At 37.5% G+C, this 24,101-nt stretch overlaps 2 protein-coding genes across 2 annotated transcripts; both read right to left on the bottom strand.

The window, feature by feature from the left end:
• Positions 1–283: 283 nt before the first annotated feature.
• Positions 284–1,219, bottom strand: LOC130024733 (olfactory receptor 6C75-like). The gene has a single exon (XM_056115450.1). It carries the CDS (start codon positions 1,217–1,219, stop codon positions 284–286), a length of 936 nt encoding a protein of 311 aa, XP_055971425.1.
• An 11,763-nt stretch (positions 1,220–12,982) lies between these two features.
• LOC130024654 (olfactory receptor 6C75-like) lies at positions 12,983–13,918 on the bottom strand. The gene has a single exon (XM_056115349.1). It carries the CDS (start codon positions 13,916–13,918, stop codon positions 12,983–12,985), a length of 936 nt encoding a protein of 311 aa, XP_055971324.1.
• Positions 13,919–24,101: the final 10,183 nt, after the last annotated feature.

Genomic DNA, 24,101 nt, shown 5'->3' with positions numbered 1-24,101 from the left:
TTCACATGGTACAAAGAAAATTTGGTACGATTTTAAAATAGAAAAAACTTATCTAGGAGCTGGAGAAACAGCACTACAGGTAGGGCGTTTGCCTTGCACGTGGCTAACCCAGGTTCCATTCCCAGCATCACATACGGTCCCCTGAGCACTATCAGGAGTAACTCCTGAGTTCAGAGCCAGGAGTAACCCCTGTGCATCACTGGGTGTGACCCAAAACAAAGCAAAAAAACGTATCTGTAATTGTCATTAATAATTGATTTCCCTTCCATACTGCACTGCCAATCTATTTGGATAAAGACAGAAATCTTTGCAGTACGTTCTTAAATGCTTGCTTTACCTGTTGATTCCTTAGAGTATAAATAAAAGGATTCAAAAGTGGAGCAACTGAGGTATTGAGTACTGACACTCCCTTCATTAAGGTTATTCTATCTTTGGCTGAGGTTTTAATGTACATAAAGATACAACTTCCATATGAAATAGAGAGGACGATCATGTGAGAAGAACAAGTAGAAAATGCCTTTTTCCTCTGATTGACAGAAGGAAATTTTAAAATGGTCAGAGCAATGTACGTGTATGATATAATGACCAACAGCAAAGTTATCACAAGCGTTACCAAAGCCATGATGAAAGTCATCATCTCCAAAAAAGGTGTATCTGTGCAGGAGAGTTGTAGCAGAGGAACAACATCACAGTAGAAGTGATCAATCATATTAGAATCACAGAAATCCAATCCTAAACCAATAATGAGTCCTGGAAAAATTATGAGGAAACCGGCAGTCCAAGAACTTAGCACCAGCCGGATACAGACTTTGCTGTTCATGATGGTTACATAATGCAGGGGCTTACAGATGGCAACGTAGCGATCATAGGACATGGCAGTCAGGAGGAAAAATTCAGAAGCACCAAGGAGGAAGGCAAAAAATACCTGAGCTAAACAACAGTTATAGGTGATTGTTCTGTCACCAGTGGCCATGGTAGCCAGCAATTTGGGGATACACGTTGTTGTGTAAGAAATTTCTAAGAAGGAAAAATTTCGAAGAAAGAAATACATGGGTGTCTTGAGCTGAGAGTCCAACAATGTGAGAGTGATGATAATTAAATTACCTGAGATACTGAGCAAGTAGGTGATAAGCAGAAAGATAAATAGCACAATCTTCCATTTGGGGTCCTCTGTCAATCCCATTAAGATAAACACTGTTACTGTTGTGTGATTTTCCATTGCTGCCCCAAGATCTGCCACCGTTCTGGTTAAAGAGTCATGGAGAGAAAAATTACATAAAGGTTCTATTAGCAAATATATGAAGGCATATCATAATTATTTTACATAATTAATAAAAGACAAATAATTATAAATATGTAACTTTATAAATTCATTTTGCAAATATGAAAGTATTCTATAAATATATTTTTTGGTTTACATATAAGGCAATGCCATTAGTAAATATTTTTATTTTTTATTTTTTCAGTGTATAAGTGCCAAAGGTCATATTACTTCTACTCATTCTTATTGATAGCCACATGGTTGCCATTGTCTTAAAGAGCTGAATGAATGTAAGGCAGCAATGTTTAAAATGTTTTAATGTTAAAATGTTTACAATGTTTAAGCAAAGTTTAAGCAGTGTTTAAATGTTTACAGTTATGTTTAAATGGAAACATAACTTTGTTTTTTTTGCTTTTTTGGTTCACACCCAGCAGTGCACAGGGGTTACTCCTAGCTCATACACTCAGGAATTACTCCTGGCAGTGCTCGGGGGAACATATGGGATCTGGCAATCAAACCCATGTTGGCCGAGTGCAAGGCAAATACCCTACTCGTTGTGCCATCTTTTGGCTTAACAAATATTGGACATAAATTATTGTATTATGACTATAGCCCTTGTGTTTTTGGTCTTTTCTCACATTTACTAAGCTTACCAAAACTGTCTTTTATCTCTTCTTTTTAAAACCATGTATATTAACAATCGCAAATCACAAATCATCCTGTTATTTGTAGATTGCCTCGAGCAAGCCAAAGTAACGTCTCCTTCATCCTAGCCCCGAGATTATATTCAAGGCTCTTTAGGAGAATGAGACCCATTATTGTTACTGGTATTTGGCATATTGGGTACGCCACGAGGAGTTTGCCAGACTCTGTCTTGTGGGCAGGCTACATTCTGTAGCCTGCCAGATTGTCCAAAACATGTATATTATATATGTATATTTTGGACAAACATGTATATTAAAATAATGCAAATTCAGTTCTGTCCCTACTTTGTTATCTGCTTTGTTATTTTTCCCTCATTTATAATCTCCTACATCAATATAGAGTTATCTAATGTGTAGTAAATATTTTAAATAGAATAAAATAGATGCAGTGCTTTTTCTGTTTATGATTCTGAGAAATTGAAAACATAAAGTGAAATGCAAAGTGAAGCTAATAAGGTGTCAAAGATACATTGACAGTAAAGGATGAAATGAAAGGAATATAAAAGACAGAATAAGAGATGTTAACATAAGAAACGTTGATGAAGATAAAAACATACCATTGAAACTAGATTTTTTTTCTGATGAGACAATGTCTTCTACGTGGTTTGTTGTTTCTTAACTAACATATAAATACAAGAGTATAATTTACTTCTTCCTATGAGAATTAAAAGAAAAACTCTCATATACTTTAATGACAAAATACTGGCCATGTGCTTGACACTTTAAGATAATAATGACGCCTTAAAATAATTTAAGTAAATCTCCCAGTCAGTCTAAATGAAGATGATTGTGTGGTTGAGAGTTTTATAGCTACCATTTAACTAAATGCCATGAAATCTTTAGAATAAAAAACACACATGCTCTCCTGAGGAAAAAAACATTCATGACTTCATTATCAATAACAAAGACTCATTAAAGATTTTCATAATGCTAGGTAGAGATAATTATAATACACTGAGGAATCAAAGAATCAAACTACTCCTATTTCTAGTTACCAAATATGTTGAGGATACAGGATGAATAAGTGAACATATGTGTAATTTTTATATATAATATGCGATAAAATTAAACATTCAATTTTATTCAATTGACTCATTCAACTTGTGTGTGTGTGTGTGTGTGTGTTTTGGGTTTACTCTGGCTTTGTACTCAGGATTTACTCAAGGTAGTGCTCAGGGAACCATATGGGATGCCAAGGAACTTGGATCTTGAACTTGGATCTACTTTATACAAGACCAATGCTCTACACTCGAATGCTCTACCCACTATTCTATCACTGCAGCCAATTAAATTTTGAACAAAATTCTAGCTCATGCAAGCATTGTTATTAGCTATTATAGATATAGCTAAAAAAATCAAGTTAATAAAGTTACTTGTTTTTGAATGTTTGTTTGGCAGCCACAACTGACTGTGTTCAGTGGTTTCGTCCTCACTCTGCAGTAAGGAATCACTCAGCATCAAAAGATAACACCCGATCCACTATAGTATCCCTCAAACCCGATAGTTACTTTTTGTTGCATACATGTTTCTCACCACATATATTGAAAATGAATAGTTAAATCACAGGCAGAGTGGAGATAGTGTTTTATGTTGGGGAACTGTTAGCCCCCAAGCAACTGGACACACTGTGCACCTTCTGGACAGGAACTTGTTTTTGGGTGAAGGAGGGCAGGTTTGAAGAAACACCTTCAGGAGCTGATTCAGTAATCACAGTTTGACTTTATTGCCAAATATATCAATATACGTTCTTATCTAGTGTCGATTACAGGAGGTTGAATCACATTAGAGCGTAATACGATTGGCACATCACCTTTTCCTCTCAGCTTTATAACCAGTCCAATGCCCTTTAAGACTATACGTTGTGGTTAGAATGACTTGCTTAGGATATTTAACTAGGGGGTTTAGTGAGGCTCAAGACCGGACATAAGATGCAAGGGCCCTGGTTTGCTATTCTCTGCCCAGTTACTCCCCCTTGTAAGGTTTGACTTCAGGGTTGATTTGCAAGGTCGGGTTTTACCTGTTTCTGTGCCCAGTGCCACGCTCCACAGTTTCAGTGTTAGAGAAAAACACATTAAAAAGAAAAAAAGAAAAACATTTAAAGAAAAAGCAATCCTAGGATGATTTGCATGGCAATAGGCTACAAATTTATATATTAAGTGAACTCTTTATTAGTTAAATGTGAACACAGGCAGACATATATGCAAATATTCAGCATCTACATGGGTGTGGGTTTGTATTAATATATGCCATTCTTAGCTCTGCCATGTGAGGAGCAGTTTAGAACAAATAGGCTTGGCAGATTTGTTTTCCCGACTCAACATTTTATAATTACTGTCTTCTGTTGAGGAAGATTCAAGCATCTGCTCTTGATAAAAACTGGGTATTAGCAAAGTCTAAGTTACACATCAATAATAGATATGGTTTAAAACCAAATTTAGTAACTACCCTTCTTTTACACCTGATTCAGGAGATACAGATTGATAAGAATCAAAGGTCTTTTTTCTTCTTAGTTAATGAGTTATACAAAGTTCTCTGTCAAATTAATTAATTGTATAAATTCTTTGAGGGTGGCCAGAGGTGGCTCCAACGGCGCTCCCCATCACTGCCCAGGTTCTTGGTGGGCCCGGGTCTCTCCCTCAGCTGGGGCGGCCAGGTCATGGGACAGACGGTGGAGGACACGAGGGCCAAGCCGGTGGATTGATCAGATGCCATTTATTCCACTTTTCCCATGTGCCTGCACCAGTATCTCTAAGCCTCCCATTCTAATCTCACACTCCCCTTATACCCGTTTCCTTCTCTCTTTCCTGCTCATCTCTCCACGCTCCATCTCACAGCCTGGGCTCTCTCTCTCTCTCTCTCTCTCTCTCTCTCTCTCTCTCTCTCTCTCTCTCTCTCTCTCTCTCCCCGTGCCTGCTCCTGTGTTCTTCTACATTCTTCTCTCTCTGTCTGTCCCCCTTTCTATTCTCTCTGCGGTCCATCTTGCCACCCTGCTCTCTCTCTCATTCTCCAACTCTTTCCTTTCTAACTCCCCAGCACTCTGGGCTGACACTGCACCCAGTCAGGTAGCAAAATCAACATAAGAAGTCCCTTTCTGAGGGCCCATCAGCTTCAAAGGGAACACCACCTAAGAGGTATTCCAAAGCCCTGCCTGACTTCCCAAGGACAAAATATCTCCTAAGGTGTTTTTTTCCTTTCCTCAGTCCAATAACTCTATCAACATCTCAATACTTGTTATTTTTGTATGGACACAGTAAGAGATAAGATTGAGGCTTGTAGGGCAGCTCTCCTGGGAACATCTTGCCACAGACTCAGATTAGAGCGCTCAGGCCAGATTAATCATTCCTAATCCTAGCAAAGTCCAAATCTAGTTATTACTTTGTGGAATCATGACAGCATTTGTCCATGACCAAGCTCTTAACTTATAGTTAAGCATTATGGCACTTTGGCCAGGCCTATCTTGATGCAATGGTAGCTTACCACTTGCCCTGGTTCCATCCAGTCCCACATCAGGACCCTGCTTTGGGAGGCACTAGGAAGTAAGGGCAGCTGAGGCTTAGGTGAGAGAAGAGATGCCCAGGAGGAAAATATCACTGAGAGTCACATTTCAAAAGCATAGCATACACTGTCTTCTTGTGTCCACACAACAAATGACATTGCTCTGAATTGGCTATGCAAAGGACTTAGGGAGAAGAGAAAATATTTACAAGTCAACAGAGCACAAAGAAAGAAGTTACAAATAAACCAAGGAATGGGAGTACTGTGCTGGGAGCAACCCAATAAACCTAAACTACTTGAGGCTATGCAGGAAGGACAAAAACAGTGTTATCTTACAGGTAGCATATATGCAACAGTGATGGATAAAAAGCTAAATTTGAGACATTTTTCTCTTTAGTAATAATAATACAGATTTATAGAGTAAGAAAAAAGACAGCTATTACAAGTCTCTTTTAAATAAAATTAGTAAATGATTTATTTAAATATACAAGTCAGTTTTCTGAAATTCTTTCTTGAAGTCTCTATGGTTCTAAGCTGCCAGGACCTCATTATTAAAGGAAGGTGAGTTCTATTTACATTCGGCATTCATTCTGTAACAACCCCTATTATTGGTTCCTAATCTTTGCTATCCCACCTGCATCATGACATTGATAGTGGTACAAAGGAAGAGGTTGACTGGTAAACTTTTTTGTTTCTTTTTTTTAAATATTTATTAGTGAAACACCATGAGGTATAGCTGTAGACTTACAAATTTTTGTGCTTGGATTTCAATTATACAATGATCAAATACCCATGCCTCCACAAGTGCCCATTTACACCACCACAGGTCCTAGTATCCCTCCCACCGGCCATCCTTCCCATCCCACCCTGCCTCTGTGGCAGGGCATTCCATTTTGTTCTTTCTCCTTTTTGGTGTTGTGGTTTGCAAAAGAGGCATTTAGTGGCAATCATGTTTGGTCTATAGTCTACTTTCAAGCATCCTTCTTTCATCCTGGGAGGATCCTCCCAACATCCTTTTTTTGGTGCTCCCTTCTCTATCTGAGCTCCCTTTCCCCCTAGACTGTGTGGTTGGCCTCCAAGCCATGGAGCAAACCTCCTGGTACTAATCTCGGCCACTCTTGGGTGTTATTCTCCTATTTTGTTACTTTATGTTTCCCAGATGAATGCAATCTTTCTATGTCTATCCCTCTCTTTCTGACTCATTTTGCTTAACATGATACTTTCCATGTAGTACCATTTGTATGTAAATTTCATGACTTAATCTTTTCTAACAGCAACATAGTACTCCATTTTGTAGATGTACCAAAGTTTCTTTAACCAGTCATCTGTTCTAGAGCACTCAGGTTTTTTCCAGGTTCTGGCTATTGTAAAGAGTGATGCAATGAAAAAACAAGTGCAGAAGTCACTTCGACTATACTCTTTTGCCTCTCTGGGATATATTCCCAGGAGTGGTATTGTTGGGTCAAATGGGAGCTAAATTTCTAATTTTTGGAGAATTGTCCATAGTGTTTTCCAAAAGAGCTGAACCAGTCAGCATTCCCACCAGCAGTGAAGGAGGGTCCCTTTCTCTCCACATCTGAGCCAACACCCTTTGCTTTTGTTCTTTTGGATGTGGGCCAGTCTCTGTGGTGTGAGATGATATCTCATTGTTGTTTTGATCTGCATCTCCCTGATGATTAATGTTGTAGAGCATTTTCTCATGTGCCTTTTAGCCATTCGGATTTCTTCTTCGACAAAGTTTCTGTTCCTTTTGTCACCCCATTTTTTGATGGGGTTGGATGTTTTCTTGTTGTGGAGTTCAACCAGTACTTTGTATATCCTTGATATCAACCCCTTGTTGGATGTGTATTTGGTGAATATCCTTTCCCTTTCTGTAGACTGTCTTTGTACTTTGGTCACTGTTTTGTTTGAGGTGCAGAAGCTTCTTAGTTTAAGATAGTCCCATTTATCTATCTCTGTTTTCACGGATGCAAAGATTCTCAACAAAATACTAGCAAATAAAATTCAACAACTCATCAAAAAAATCATATACCATGACCAAGTGGGATTCATCCCGTGGATGAAAGGATGGTTTAAAATTCAGAAATCAATCAACATAATCCATCATATCAACAAAACTATAAATAAAATTCATATGATCATATCAATAGATGCAGAGAAATCATTTGACAAGATCCAACACCCATTTATGATGAAAATCCTTGCCAAATGGGGATAGAGGGAACTTTCCTCAATATAGTTAAAGCTATATACCACAAGTCTACAGCAAGGATCATCCTTATTGGGGAAAAACTGAGAGCCTTCCCCCTAAGATGAGGGATGAGACACCCACTCTCTCTACTGCTGTTCAATATAGTACTGGAAGAACTTGCGATAGTGATTAGACAAGAAAAATATATTAAGGGCATCCAGGTAGGAAAGGAAGAAATCAAGCTCTCACTGTTCGCAGATGATATGATACTATCCTTATAGAACCCTAAAACCTCTCCCAAGAAATTCCTGGAAATAATAGACTTGTATAGCAAAGTGTCAGGCTATAAAATCCTTACCCAAAAGTCCATGGCTTTCCTATATGCAAATAGTGAAAGAGAAGAAAGTGACATGAAGAAAACAATCCCATTTGTAATTGTGCCCCAGAAAACCAAGTACCTAGGTATCAACTTTTTTATTTCAATTGTTTTTTCGGACCATAGCCTGAGGTACTTCAGTTTTACTCTTGGTTTTGTGCTCAGGTATCACTCCTGGTGATACTTAGGGTACTATAGTTGGTACTAGGAATAGAACCAGGGCAGCCCTCTTGCAAGATATGCTATTTATGGACTGTACTATCTCTTTATCCCCAGGAAATACTTTTTATTTGTGACATTTAAATAAAATGTGATTGATTTCATTTCTTCTGCCCCTCTCAGAGTGTCCAGAGACTACCGAGAGTATCTTGCCCACATGGCAAAGCCTGGTAAGCTCCCCATGACATACTCGATATGAGTAACAACAAGTCTCACAATTTGTTGTGAGACGTTACTGGTACCCGCTCGAGCAAATCAATGAACAACCAATGTGAGGACAGTGCTGCAGTGCTATACAGAATTTTCCTCCAGAACCACATGTGCTATTGAATACTATCTATAGACTTAGACCAATATGGTGTTAACAGAGAACTGGAAAATCTCTAAGATGCAAGTATTTCTATGACAAGATAAGCTATCGTATACTGTCACTGTTTCTATCAATTAAAATAATCTTTTCTTGGCCTGCTCTGAAATTGTTACCCATGTAAATGGGATCTCGAACGAGAGTGTTTGGAGGAAAAAACATTATAGCAATCTGTACTGAACTCTCCGGGGACCTTATTAAAAGTGTATTTTAAAACCTATAATTGTTCAAGTATATAGTATCACTGTCACTGTATAACTGTTATCCCATTGTTCATCAATTTCCTCAAGCAGGCCCCAGTAACGTCTCCATTCGTCCTAGCCCTGAGATTTTAGCAAGTGCCACATTGAAGGTTCTTTTAGGGTCAGGGGAATGAAACTCATCATTGTTACTGGGTCTTAGCTTATCAAATACACCAGGGAGCTTGCCAGACTCTGTCGTGTGGGCAGAACACTCTCAGTAGCCTGTCGGTTTCTCTGAGAGCAAGAACTAGACAATAAGAAGTCTCACGGCCACGGATGCAGAATGGAGAGTGGAGAATGGAGATTCTGCATTGTTCTTTTCCGGGAACTTGGTTTTATAGTCGCTGGGTCTTGGCTGTTGACAGGATTACATGGTGCTGGGGGCTGTTGGTGGGTGTAACTGCCTGGCTACTGGAAGATGGGGGATCTGGGAGGAGGAATCCCAGTTCCGATCAGAGCAGGCTTGGAGATCTCAGCCCCGGTCCCAAAACCTGGTTTCCTCTGCCGGTTCCTTCATGTGTTAAACTCGTCCAAGTGTGTGGAGAGTGGTCTTAAGCATGGCTGTGGTTGGTACTGAAGGTCTTCAGCTGCTGGGGCTCTACTCAGGTTGGGGAGGGAAACTCACCCCACCCCCCTCCAAGGTGTCCTGGTGAGGACAGCCATGCATGGGGGCAGGAGATTCTGCATTGTTTTCTTCCGGGAGCTTGGTTTTATAGTCTCTGGGTCTTGGCCGTTGATGGGTTACACAGCACTGGGGCAGTTGTTGGGTATAACACCTAGCTCTATGACAGGTATGGCCCCAGTAATAAAGTTAAGTTGATGAGCTTCTGTATTCCAAAACAATTTAAAAATTAAATATTTTATATGAATCAATTTATTCAATTAACCTCAGTGGAAACAAACAAGAGGCATCATCAATGGATCTGGGGGTTGAGGCTAAAAGGGTGAGAGAGATATCAATCATGGTATAATGGTTTGGGAATCTTGAAACACTGGTGGATAATTTGGTGTGGTAAACAGCACTGTGACTTTTAAACCATGACTTCAGTACGCATGTAAACTATGATAATGCAATAACAATTATTGAGACACCAGAGAGATATGATGATTGCATTGCAATCAGCCAACCCAGGTTTGATCCTTTGATTCCAGTTCCACTATAGTCCCCTAAGTTTTGCCAGATTTAGTCCCTGGTCACAAATCCAGGAGTAAACTGGAGCATGGGTGAGTGTGGCCTCCAAATCAAAAATATTGTTGAATAAGTAATTAATTTGCTAGTTTATAAAGAAAAAGGCTAATGGAATATGTTGACTTCCTAATAAGATCACTATTACTATCACCACATTGTTCTTCAATTCGCTCAAGCGGGCCCAGTAACGTCTCCATTCGTCCCTGTCACATGCAAGTTTAGCCCAATGACATATTGAAGGCTCCTTCAGGGTCAGGGGAATGAGTACCATTCATTGTTACTGTTTTTGATATATCGAGTAAGTCACGGGTAGTTGTCAGACTCTGCTGTGTGGACGGGATACTTTCGGTAGCTTGCCAGGCTCTCCAAGATGGATGGAGGCTTTTGGAGCAGCCTCTAATCACCTTTACAGGTGTTCCTAATTAGGCATATCGGCGGGAATGATACTCTCAGTAGCCTGCCGGGTTCTCTGAGAGTGAGAACTAGAGAATAAGGGGTCGCGTGGCTGCGAACTTCCAGGAGCTTGGTTTTATAGTCTCTGTATGGCCATTGATGGGATTAAATGGCAGTTGGTGAGTGTAACTGTCTAGCTACTGGAAGGTGGGGGAGCTGGGTGGAGGAGGCCCAGTCCTGAACCGAGCAGGCTTGGAGATCTCAGCTCTGGGTCCCACACACCTGGGTTCCTCTGCCAGTCCCTCATCCAAGCGTGTGAATAGTGGTCTCAGCATGGCTTTGGCTGGGTCTTCAGCTGTCGGGGCTCTGCTCAGTGTGGAGAGGGAAATTCAACACGCCTTCCTGCAAGGGGCCCCAGTGAGGACAGCCAGGCACGGAGGCAGGAGACTCTGCCTTGTTCTCTTCCGGGAGCTTGGTTTTATAGTCTCTGGATGGCCGTCGATGGGGTTATATAATATGGGTATAATAAGATATGGTCACTATATAATAATAGAAGTGATTCGGGCTGGAGCGATAGCACAGCGGTAGGGCGTTCGCCTTACAAGTGGCCAACATGGCCGATCTGAGTTTGATTCCTCCGCCCCTCTCGGAGAGCCCGGCAAGCTACCGAGAGTATTCGATATGCCAAACACAGTAACAACAAAGTCTCTGATGGAGACGTTACTGGGCCCACTCGAGCAAATCGACGATCAACGGGAGGGCCTTTACCTTTTTACCTTTACTACTTTCATCCAATAGTCATTTTATACTTTCAAAAATATCTTTAACCAGCACAGAAGAGAATAGATATTATAATTTTACAGGTGTATATTCTAGCAGTTTTAAGACAAGTGAACAAGTAAAGAAAGCCCAGTAATTATCAAATGTAATCTCTTCAAGGATGCATTTTGTTCTTGGTCAAACTTATCTAGATTCAGTGCACACAGGATTCAAATTTTATTTATTTGTATATGACAATATATTACATAAATGGCATGTAACTTTTAATTTGGTGGCCATATACAGTGATGGTCAATACTCATACCTTGGTCTGTGTGTAGTACTCACTCCTGACAGGGCCCAGTGAGTGGCAGGGAGTCTATAGGAGGTGACAGATCTGACCTAGTTAGGCTACACACAAGTAAAATACATAGTTAACTGTATTATCTCTCCAACCAAATACTATATAAAAAATTTTTATTACATCATCATGATTGAGCCTTTTCTTTCAGCCTCAAGACCTCAAAAAGGAACTGATATTTTAATCCCAGGTTTATATTTTTCTTAGGAAAATAAGCATAAAATAGTATATATTAAAAAGCAAGTGAAAATAAGATCTCAGAGTCACATAACGGAATCATTGTAACATTAAGAATAGAGAAAATGAATCTCCTCATTGGCCACCATCTAGAACACACGGGTTTTTTCACCAAAGGCAGCAACATGACGTCCACCATAACCAGCATAGCCAGTGCCACCGGACTCCATCCCAGGCTGTTTCACTCCAGGTGCCCCAGAGGGGAGTGGGTGAGAGCCCTCCCTACCCAAAGAGACCAAGACCTGGTGGCCAAAAACCTCCAGAACCCATCCGCCAACACTCAAGACTGCTCCCCACATGCTTGGGCCTAGCCTCATGTATGAGTGGACCATGCAGCCACATTCTTGGCCATGCGACACATCATAAGACACTCCCTACCCATTCTCCATAAGTACCACAACACACTTGATGGGGTTCAAATAGTAGGCAACATATCATAGAGGGAAATATATATCTATATATATGCATATATACATAGTTTTAGATATATGTACAAAATCTCACATCACTCAACCTTTAACAACATTATAGTGATATTCTAAACAATGTCTTAATGGCCCCTGCCAAAATAGAACAATCTTTACACTGTTTCCTCTATGGATACTTTTTTGTAGCATTTTCAATGGGGTTCCATAACAGACAATACAAAATATATTTTGGTTGTGCTTTGGGACAGGGATGGTGCTTGGGATGGAAACATCCCAAATTTGGTGGTGGAAAGGTGTAATGGTTGTCGTATTGGTATTTGAATATTAACTGTAATCAAACATTATGAACTACTTTATAAAATAAAAATATTTAAAAAAAGAACAGAGAACAAATACAAGAACAAAATATATGGCATGTATGTAAAAACTATCATCAGTATTAATTAATTTATACATAATATGGATTAAACAATCCTCCAACACTAGCTGCTTTTAAGTGAAGAAAGATTAAAGGGAGGGATCAAACTTTAGCATGAAAAATATAAATTTTGATACTTAAAATATGGGTATTTTAGAAAGAAATAGCACCTACAGACACTATGATTGCTAAGAGAGAAGAAAAAAAAGGATGTGTAAGTTAGATATCAGATATGCTGTATGTCACAAAGTATAACAGGAAAATATTAATTGGAAATTACAAAAAAAGACTTATTTTTCATTTTCCTTACTAAGTGATTTCCCTTCCTACTGCACAGCCAATCTATATGAACAAAGACCGAATTCTTTGTATTAAGTTCTTAAATGCCTGCTTTACCTGTTGATTTCTCAGAGTATAAATAAAAGGATTTAAAAGTGGAGCAACTGAGGTATTGAGTACTGACACTCCCTTCATTAAGGATATCCTCTGTTTGGCTGAGGTTTTAATGTACATAAAGATGCAACTTCCATATGAGATAGAGAGGACGATCATGTGAGAAGAACAAGTAGAGAATGCCTTTTTTCTCTGATTGACAGAAGGAAATTTTAAAATGGTCAGAGCAATGTACGTGTATGATACAATGACCAACAGCAAAGTTATCACAAGAGTTACCAAAGCCAAGATGAAACTCATCATCTCTAAAAGATGTGTATCTGTGCAGGAGAGTTGTAGGAGAGGAACAACATCACAGTAGAAGTGATCAATCATATTGGAATCACAGAAATCCAATCCTAAACCTATAATGAGTCCTGGAAAAATTATGAGGAAACCAGCAGTCCAAGAACTTAGCACCAGCCGGATACAGACTTTGCTGTTCATGATGGTTGCATAATGCAGGGGCTTACAGATGGCAACGTAGCGATCATAGGACATGGCAGACAGGAGAAAAAATTCAGAAGAACCAAGGAGGAAGGCAAAAAATAGTTGAGCTGCACAACAGTTGTAGGTGATTGTTCTGTCACCAGTGGCCATAGTAGCAAGTAATTTGGGGATACACGTTGTTGTGTAAGAAATTTCTAAGAAGGAAAAATTTCGAAGAAAGAAATACATGGGTGTCTTGAGCTGAGTATCCAACAATGTGAGAGTGATGATAATCAAATTACCTGAGATACTGAGCAAGTAGGTGATGAGCAGAAAGACAAATAGCACAATCTTCCATTTGGGGTCCTCTGTCAATCCCATTAAGATAAACACTGTTACTGTTGTGTGGTTTTCCATTGCTGCCTTGATCTGTTTCTGCTATGGTAAAAATATTGAAGAAAATCATTTAAATACTATAGTTATGTGATTGTAACATTTTTATGATTTCTGTTTTATACATTGAGATGGACTTCTAAAATTAAGAATTAATGGCAAACTAGTAAATGCCATTTTGTATATTCACATCTAGAAATATTTTATATTATGCAATATAGATATATTTTAAAAATCTAACTTATAAATCACATTATATCATGGTTCAATTGTATATATGCTGGTGCCATTAACAATGGACATGCATTCGATTTTTTATTTCTTTTATCAATATGGAATGTTTGAAATATATTATTTTTACTTATATTGCTTACTTTCTTTGACTAAATAGACATTATTATCTCAATAAATGAATGAGTTAATGTAACAAAAACAATATATAAGAATAATGTATTCTGTCACATATGCATAGCTCTCTTTTAAATGTCTTGTAAACTTAAAATGTGTTTTCCCCCTACCTCTATGTTATTTCCTCTGTTGTTTTCACATTTATAATCTATTCCAGTATCATTCAGTGCTTACATAGGAAAATTGAAAGACAGTATTAAATAGATTCAGTGTTTCTGCTAGTAGGATTCTTGAAAACAGAAAATAATACAATGCAAAATTGGTCAAAGAGATAAAAAATGAGAGAGAAAAACAGAGGAGTATAACTGAACGAATTTAAGTTTAGGTCATAGAGAAGTCGATGAAAAGAAAAAACATACCATTACGACTCAATTTTTTTTTCAGATGATACAGTGTCTACTATTTGATTTGTTACCTCTTAACATATATAAGCCCATTTAAAGCAGAACTATAGTATTCTTCTTTCTTTGGGAATTGAAATAAAAAGTAGAAACCAAAGCCCCGTTCAATGAAGTGATTTTGTGGTTAAGAATTTTAGAACTTCAAGGTCAAAGACATTGTCTAGCAGTGTAATGAAAAAGAATCACAGACTGTCCTTGAACCAAATGTCACAAGAATCTTGGAAGTAATCTACTGTTCTTGAGGGAAATTTTCTTCTTTCAATGAGTTCATTATCATATATGCTCCTTGTATGACTTTACTAACAACAACAAGCTTTCATTAAATAGTTTTCATGGGTGCATATAGAACTATTTACAATACACTGAGGTATTAAAGAGTAATAAAAGTCCAATTTTCACTATTAATGAGGACACAGGATGCATGAATAAATAGGTTAATGCAATAGCTATAAAGTTAAGGGACTTGTTTTTGTTTTGTAGCATAGAAGACTAGGAGAAATTATTCTCTAGAGATTGTGTCAGTTGGGGAAAATTTGTAAGAGATGTTACAAGTGGTTGATTCATCCCCTAGGTATAAGAGAAATTTTGAAAATAGTGATATTTTGGTAGGTTAAAGTGTGGGAAAAATAGCTAAAATGTGTTTTCTTCCTTAAAAATCTAATATTTTTAAAAGGATTTTGCTACTGAATATTTAAGGCTGTGAATATTTTCTTTTTTTAATTCTTTTTTTAGGTTTTTATTAGTGAAAAGGCTGTGAATATTTTCTTGATCCAAATTTATTTAGACAGATATTTTTATGAACATATAAAATAAACATATGTCAATACAAGAAAGAAAACCAAATACAAACTTGACAGTAATTTGATCCAAAAACAAACAAAAGGATCTTGAAAATATCTTGCATCATATAACAATATTCTTCTACTAGCTTGGATCTCTGTTTTCCACTAACGAGATATAAATAACAATCAAAATCCTGTATTTATTGTTCTCTTCATGTTTTAAAAGAGTACCTTAGCTTTGGGTTTCAAATATTGTATAAAAACATATACATATTTAAAATTTTTAAGTACCAAGTATTTTTGAAATTTATTTTTATTAACAGTATAACATTTAAAGCCATCTATACTGTTCTTATATAGGATTACATACTACTACTATTCTCTGTTCCTCTCGGAGAGATCCGCAAGGACCAAGAGTATTCCTCCCACACGGCAGAACCTGGCAAGCTCCCCGTAGCATATTTGATATGCCAAAAACAGTAACAACAAGTCTCACAATGGAGACGTTACTGGTGACGCCACAAAAAAACATGCCACAAAAAAAGAATATTTAGGCTGTGAATATTACAGATCATTTTTCCCAAACATCTATGTAGGATAAATACATTTGAGACTATTTCTGAGGAAACTATATTATTAAAATCATAGACTCTACATTTCATTATGTTTTGATTTTTTTCAGACTCTACATTTTGAAACAAACTTCTTGCTTCCCAAGTCAGAGGTTTTTCAAATGATATTATTTTGTTTCCTCTTCCCAGTCCCTGGATAATCATTATAAGAAAATGCAGAAAAAAATAGGAATGAACATATCGTTTTCAGATTCATGTTTTGTATTCTGATATATGTACAAAGGAGTAGAAATACTTGGTCATATGAAGGTTCTTGAAGTATTTTTGAGATGGCTTCATACTATTTCCCAAGCAATCTCAGCTACGTGACCATATGCAATGCCCCAGATCAACCAACATGTAAGGTGAGTACCCTACTCACTTTACTATCTCTCTATAGACCTTTTAAGCCATACCATATGGCTTCATTGTTCTATTTTCAAAATCAGAAATATACCTAGAAAAATGGAAATATAGAGTAACTATCCTGAATATAAATGTATCCTTAACAAATTACAAGCAGATTGAATCCAATACCATACAGAAAACATTATATTCTATAATCAGTGAGAAATAATTAGACCTATAAAGGTGGGTCAACATTTGAAAATCAATTCATGCAAACCATGTAAGCAATAGATATAAAAAAGGAACCTAAATATATAAGAATGTTAGTTTTCCTCCTAGTTTTGAGATAATCTCTCAGTGATAATACTTTGAGAAGATCTTCACATCTTAGTTTGCATACAATGGAATTCAACTACTTAATGTATCATTAGAAATATGATTGTTCAAAACTATGTATCCTGGGACAAGAAAGCTCAAATGGTATGGTATTTTCCTTGCACACAACTAAACCAGGTTTAGTCCCTGGCATGCCATATGGTCTCCTGAGCATGCCAGGAATGATCCCTGAGCATAGAGCCAGGAGTGAACCCTGATTATCAAGGGTTGTTGCCCCAAAGTAACTAATCTATCTATCTACCTATCTATCTTATCTCTTTTGCAAATGTTCTTATGATTTGTAGCATTTAACTTTACACTTAAGTTTCCATGAGCTTTCCAAAGATAAAATGGCTTCCAAAAAGTTTTAATGCTCTCTGAAAAAAAATCTATCTGAAACTGTGACAAAATTTTTTTCAAGTATGTTATTTGCATCTCATTTAAACTCACTGAAATAAAACTTATACCTATATCAGCTGAAGATGTTGTTATGACATGGGTATTTTTAAGAGTTTTGTGTTTTGTGTGCTAATGAAATGCACTCACAGGTGGAGAGCAGTATTCTTGGCATGTTAGTGTTATTGAAAATTTACAATATTATTTATGTTAGAGTTGCTAATATATTTTTAATTTCCAATATCATTTGTCTATGAAGCCTGCAACATGAAGCCTGCTTTCACTATCTCTGTTACCATAACAGTAGCTGCTTCCCTCATGCAAAAATAAGAGTGGCCCTTTAAAAAATTTTTATCATTACTTCCTTCTAGACTGTGGAAGAAGTTAGAAAAATGAAGTGGAAAATTTCAAACCCTGGTGATTCTTGTGGTCTCCTTCAACTCATGACATATGACAAATAGCAGACTGATATTATGTCATTGCTGGCCCCACTCTTAGCTGGAAGTATATTAGACTGGATGACAGGAAACATTTTAGAAACCCCAGAGAAAATGCCTGAATTTATCTTTTTCAGTGTCCATGTGTTCCTTGACTTAGAGGTAGAAAACCAACTTTTGAACTCCAGATTGTTAGTATGGTTCTTTTTGTATCTAGAGCAAAAATTCACTAGCTTAAAAAATTTTCCTGGTAATGACCATAGTTGATAAATAAATATATAACAGATATTAGATTAATTATGGCTTTAATTTCCACTTTTTCCATAATTTCAGACACAAGTACATATAAATCACAAATCTACATAAACATGCATGCCTGTAAAATATAAAATAGATAAGTAAAGGGTAAAGAAATTGATTTTACTATGGAACCAATATGGTATTAAAATAGATTGTCTTATACATGAGGGGTTAAAGGCAACCATGAAGCAAACAACAAAAAATGAGGAAAAAATTAAAATGTCAAACTACAAGCAATTAAATACAAAGCTAGATATGATAAAATAAGCTGGGGAGAAAACAGAAAATGCATTAAAATGATGGAAAAATTGCAAAAGTATTTCATATCAGTTATATATTTTATATAAAAATAAAAATTTTAATAATCGGAGATAGACAAAATGGATATTAATTAAAAAATGGACAAAAATAAGTATTCCAATTATGTGTTATCTACTTTAAATAAAAATAAATAGATAAAAAGTTAAAGTATAGAAAATTTTTGTTTGAAGAGTAATCAAGAGAGCTGGCGTAAACATGCTGAAATTGGACAAAATAAGCATTAGGGCTAAAATAATTAAAAGGAACAAAAATATCAATATTCATGAAATGATGATTCATAGAATGATTAAATACATATACTTAACAGCAGAATCCCAAAATACATATAAGTAAGAAAATGAGAGTTCTCCAAAATCTTATTCTAAATAATATTTAGAAGGACTAAACAGAAGATCAATAAGGACACATAAGGCTTGTTTTTTTGCCCATTTGTTTTTGAGGTTTGTGAGTGGTATATATTTCTATTGTTCTGATATGTTGTCTGGAAATATTTTCTATCATTCGGTACAGTAACTTTATTTTAACCTGTTGTTTTGCTATGCAAAAACCTTTAACTTGGAATTGTTTTATTTGATTATTTTTGTTCTTTGCCAGTGAAGACAAATTACTTAAGACATCTTTCAGGTAGATAGCATGGAGATTTCTGCCTATGTTTTGTTAATGCATTTTATGGAATCTGGTCTAATCTCAAGGCCATTAATGTGCTTTGAATTTATTTTTGTATGGTGTGAGGTATGGGTTTTTGCAAGTCTCTACAGCTTTCCACCACTTGTTGAAATGGCTTTGGTTTCTCTTTTTCATATACCTTCTTTTTTTCATAGATTAACTGTCCATATATATGAGGGTTTATCTGTGGGTTCATATTTGTTCCACTGGTTTTTGAGTCTAGGTTTATCCAGTTACCACACAGTTTTTATTACTATAACTTTATAGTATAATTTAAAATAAAGAATTTCAATTCATCCTGTGTTCCTTTTTTTCTCTGAATTTCTCTGGAACTTTAGAGAGTTTACCTATTACATGTACATTTTAATAGAGTATGTTCAAATTCCTCAACCGGGGTGACCTACAAAAATGCTCTCTCCAATAAAAAATTCCGAGAAGAAATGCAGAGGATGTTCAAGGATTTACTCAAAGACTCAATGGAGGAGATATCCAGAAAACTAAAAGCAGAAATGAAAGAAACAATAGAACGGTTAGTTGAGAAAATACAGGAAGAAATAAGAGCAGAAACAAAAAAGCTACAAAAAGAAGTGTCACAGATAAAGGGTTCTCGGTAGATGAAATTAAAAACTCAGTAAGTGCCCTTATCAGTAGGATGAGTACAACTAAAGACAGGATCATTGAGATTGAAGATGAGCAACAGAAATCACATAGGAAAAAACAAGCAATGGAAAAAGATATCAAAATGGCTCTAAGGAGAAACAGAGACCTAGGGGATGACGCCAAGAGGAACAACATTAGAATCATTGGAGTACCGGAAGCGCAGGGAGTCAACCCCAATGAAAAAGCCACAGTCAAAGAAATCATTGCTGAAAAGTTCCCAGAGTCAAAGAATGCAGACATCCAGATCCAAGGAGTCAGAAGGGTGCCAGCAAAAAGAGACCCTAATAAAAATACTCCAAGGAATATCATAGTCAGAACGATGGATGCTGAGGACAGAGACACAATACTACAAGCAGCAAGATCAAAGAAGGAAATCTCATACAAAGGAGCACCCCTTAGATTCACAGCAGACCTATCAGAGGAAACCCTCCAAGCCCGAAGGCAATGGTGGGAGATATTGAAAAACTCAACGAAATGAACACCTCACCAAGAACATTTTATCCAGCTAAACTCTCACTCAAACTCAATAGAACTATACACCATTTTGTAGATAACCAACAGCTCAGGAACTTCATAGACTCAAAAACCAAATCTAAAAGAAGGGTTTAAGGGATTCCTGTAAGATAAGAAGGAAAACACTTAGAAACACAACCAACCCCTACAGAAACATGGCACAAAATCCCATGACAATAATCTCTCTTAATGTCAATGGTCTAAATGCACCAATCAAGAGACACAGTGTAGCAAAATGGATCCAGAAACTGAAGCCAACATTCTGCTGTCTACAAGAAACTCATCTGAACAATCAGAGCAAACACAGACTCAAAGTTAAAGGATGGAAAACAATTCTGCAAGCAAACAGCTCACTCAAAAAAGCTGGGGTGTCCATACTCGTATCTGACATTAATTTCAGGTTGAAAAAGATTAGAAAGGACAGTGAAGGCCATTTTCTCTTCATCAAGGGATATGTACAACGGGAAGAAATCACTCTTTTAAATGTATACGCACCTAACGAGGGAACAGCTAAATACTTAAAACAATTGCTAACAGATTTTAAGGAGGATTTTGTTAGCAACACAATAATAGCTGGAGACTTCAACATTGCCCTATCACCTCTGGATAGATCAACAAGAACAAAAGTCAGCAAGGAAACATTGGCTTTGAAAAAAGAAATAGAAGAAAAAGGACTTATAGACCTATACAGGGCTTTACACCCCCAAAAGAAAGAATACACATTCTTCGCCAGTGTGCACGGAATATTTTCCAAAATAGAGGATGTGCTAAGCCAAAAACATACCTCAATAGAATCAGGAAGATAAAAATAGTATCAACAATCTTTTCAGACCACAATGCACTGAGAATAGAAATGAATCACACACAGATACGAAGAACCAAATTAAACACCTGGAAATTAAACAACTCAATGCTGAACAATGAGTGGGTTAGGAAGGAAATCAAGGATGAAATCAGAAGATACCTGGAAACAAATGAGAATGAAGACACGAGCTACCAGAACTTATGGGATGCAGCTAAAGCCGTATTAAGGGGAAAATTTATAGCTCTGCAAGCATATCTCAGGACAGAAGAAAGGATGCACATTAACAACTTCACTTCACAGCTCAAGATCTTAGAAAATTATCGACAGAAGGAGCCGAAATCAGGCAGATGGAAAGATATTATAAAACTTAGCGCAGAAATCAACAACATGGAAATCAAAGAAACAATCTAAAAGTTCAATGAAACCAAGAGCTGGTTCTTCGAGAAAATAAATAAGATATATAAACCACTAGCAACACTCACAAAGAAACACAGAGAGAGAACCGATTAAGAAACAGAGAGAGAGAAAGCGATTAAGAAATAAGAATGGGGATATCACATCAGAAACCAAAGAAATTCAAAAGATCATCAGAGACTACTTTGAAAGTCTGTATGCCAATGAAACAAGAGAACCTACAATAAAATGGATAAATTCCCGGATTCTTATAATCTCCCAAAGCTGAATCAAGAAGATCCAGATACCTGAGCAGACCTATGAACATCAAGGAAATTGAAACTGTAATCAAAAGTCTTCCCAAAAACAAAAACCCAGGTCCAGATAGATTCACTAGCGAATTTTTCCAAACATTTAAAGAGGACCTATTGCCAGTTCTTCTCAGCTTTTCCAGAAAAATGAAAAAGCAGAAACTCTCCCAAACAGTTTCTATGAAGCCCTTATCTCTCTAATACCAAAAGAAAACAAAGACACCACAAAAAAAGAAAACTACCGGCCAATATCTCTGTTGAACACGAATGCAAAGATTCTGAACAAAATACTAGCAAATAGAATTCAACAACTCATTAAAAATATCATACACCATGACCAAGTGGGATTCATCCCGGGGATGCAAGGATGGTTTAACATTTGGAAATCAACATAATCATATCATGATCACAATCATCCTGTTGTTCATTGATTGCTTTGAGCAGGCACCAGTAATGTCTCCTTTGTCCTAACCCTGAGATTTTAAAGCGCCATATTCAAGGCTCTTTCAGGGTTCGGAGAATGATACCCATCATTGTTACTGGTATTTGGCATATTGGGTACACCACGGGGAGTTTGCCAGACTCTGCTGTGTGAGCAGGTTACATTCGGTAGCCTGCCGAGTTGTCCAAAGTAAGAATGAGATAATAAGATGTTTCCAGGAGCTGGGTTTTGTAGTCTCTGGGTCTTGGCCATTGATGGGATTACATGGTGCCAGGGGGTCAGTTGTTGGGTATGACCCTTGCCTACTGGAAGATGGAGGATCTTGGTGGAGGATGCTCAGCCCCGATCCGAGGAGGCTTGGAGATCTCAGCCCCGGGACCCACATGCCTGGGTTCCTCTGCTGGTACCTTCATGCGTGTGGAGAGTGGTCTCAGCATGGTTGAACCAGCCACAAACATGCTGAGATCCATGATATCAACAAAAGAAAAGATAAAAATCATATGATCATATCAATAGATGCAGAGAAAGCATTTGACAACACCCAGCACCCATTTATGATGAAAACCCTCGCCAAACTGGGGATAGAGGGACTTTCCTCAATATAGTTAAAGCCATCTACCTCAAGCCTAGAGCAAGCATCATCCTCAATGGGGAAAAACTGAGAGCCTTCCCCTTATGATCAGGGACAAGAGAAGGATGCCCAGTTTCTCCACTACTATTCAATATAGTACTGGAACTAATTGCAATAGCGATTAGGCAAGAAAAAGATATTAAAGGTATCCAAGTAGGAAAGGAAGAAATCAAGCTCTCACTATTCGCAGATGATATGATATTATACTTAGAGAACCCTAAAACCTCTACCAAGAAACTCCTAGAAACGATAGACTTGTATAGTAAAGTTGCAGGCTATAAAATCCATACCCAAAAGTCCATGGCTTTCCTATATGCAAGTAGTGAAAGAGAAGAAAGTGACACGAGAAAATGCTCTACGTCATTAATCATCAGGGAGATGCAGATCAAAACAACAATGAGATATCATCTCACACCACAGAGACTGGCCCACATCCAAAATAACAAAGGCAACCTGTGTTGGCACGGATGTGGGGAGAAAGGAACTCTCCTGCACTGCTGGTGGGAATGCCGACTGGTTCAGCTCTTCTGGAAAACAGTATGGACCGTTCTCAAAAAACTAGAAATTGAGTTCCCATTTGACCCATCAATACTACTCCTGGGAATATACCCCAGAGAGGCAAAAAAGTATAGTCGAAGCGACATCTGCCCTTGTTTGTTCAGTACAGCACTGTTTACAATAGCTAGAATATGGAAAAAGCCTGAGTGCCCAAGAACAGATGACTGGTTAAAGAAACTTTAGTACATCTACACAATGTAGTACTATGTAGCTGTTAGAAAGGATGAAGTCATAAAATTTACATACAAATGGTACTTCATGGAAAGTAACATGCTAAGCAAAATGAGTCAGAAAGATAGGGACAGACATAGAAAGAATTCATTCATCTGGGGAACATAAAGTAACAAAATAGGAGACTAACACCCAAGAGTAGCCGAGATAAATACCAGGAATTTTGCTCCATGGCTTGGAGGCCAGCCGCACATGCTAGAGGAAAAGGCAGCTCAGAGAAGGGAACACCAAATAAAGGGTTTGGGGAGGATCCGCCCAGGATGGGAGATGCATGCTGAAAGAAGACTATAGACTGAACATGATTGCCACTCAATGCCTCTTTTGCAAACCACAGCACTCAAAAGGAGAGAGAGAACAAAAGGGAGTGCCCTGCCACAGAGGCAGGGTGGGATGGGGGTGTGGGGTTCGTGGGAGTGATACTGGGATTAGTGGTGGTGGAGAATGGGCACTGGTGGACGGATGGGTACTCGATCATTGTATAACTGAAACCCAAGCATACAAATTTATAAGTCTACAACTGTACCTCATGGTGTTTCACTAATAAAAAATAAATAAAAATAAAGTGTAGTAGCACTATGGAAAACATTTCCACCAAGATACTGAGAATAAAAAGAAATG

Source organism: Sorex fumeus, unplaced genomic scaffold (genome assembly GCF_029834395.1).
Source record: "Sorex fumeus unplaced genomic scaffold, SorFum_2.1 ptg000029l, whole genome shotgun sequence".
NCBI lineage: Eukaryota > Metazoa > Chordata > Mammalia > Eulipotyphla > Soricidae > Sorex > Sorex fumeus.
The sequence above is the reverse complement of the archived record's forward strand: the minus strand, read 5'-3'. Positions and strand labels throughout refer to the sequence as shown.

Bases quoted from the DNA above. Each gene is read 5' to 3' on its own strand.
- LOC130024733 (XM_056115450.1), bottom strand. From the start codon at position 1,219: ATGGAAAATCACACAACAGTAACAGTGTTTATCTTAATGGGATTGACA.
- LOC130024654 (XM_056115349.1), bottom strand. From the start codon at position 13,918: ATGGAAAACCACACAACAGTAACAGTGTTTATCTTAATGGGATTGACA.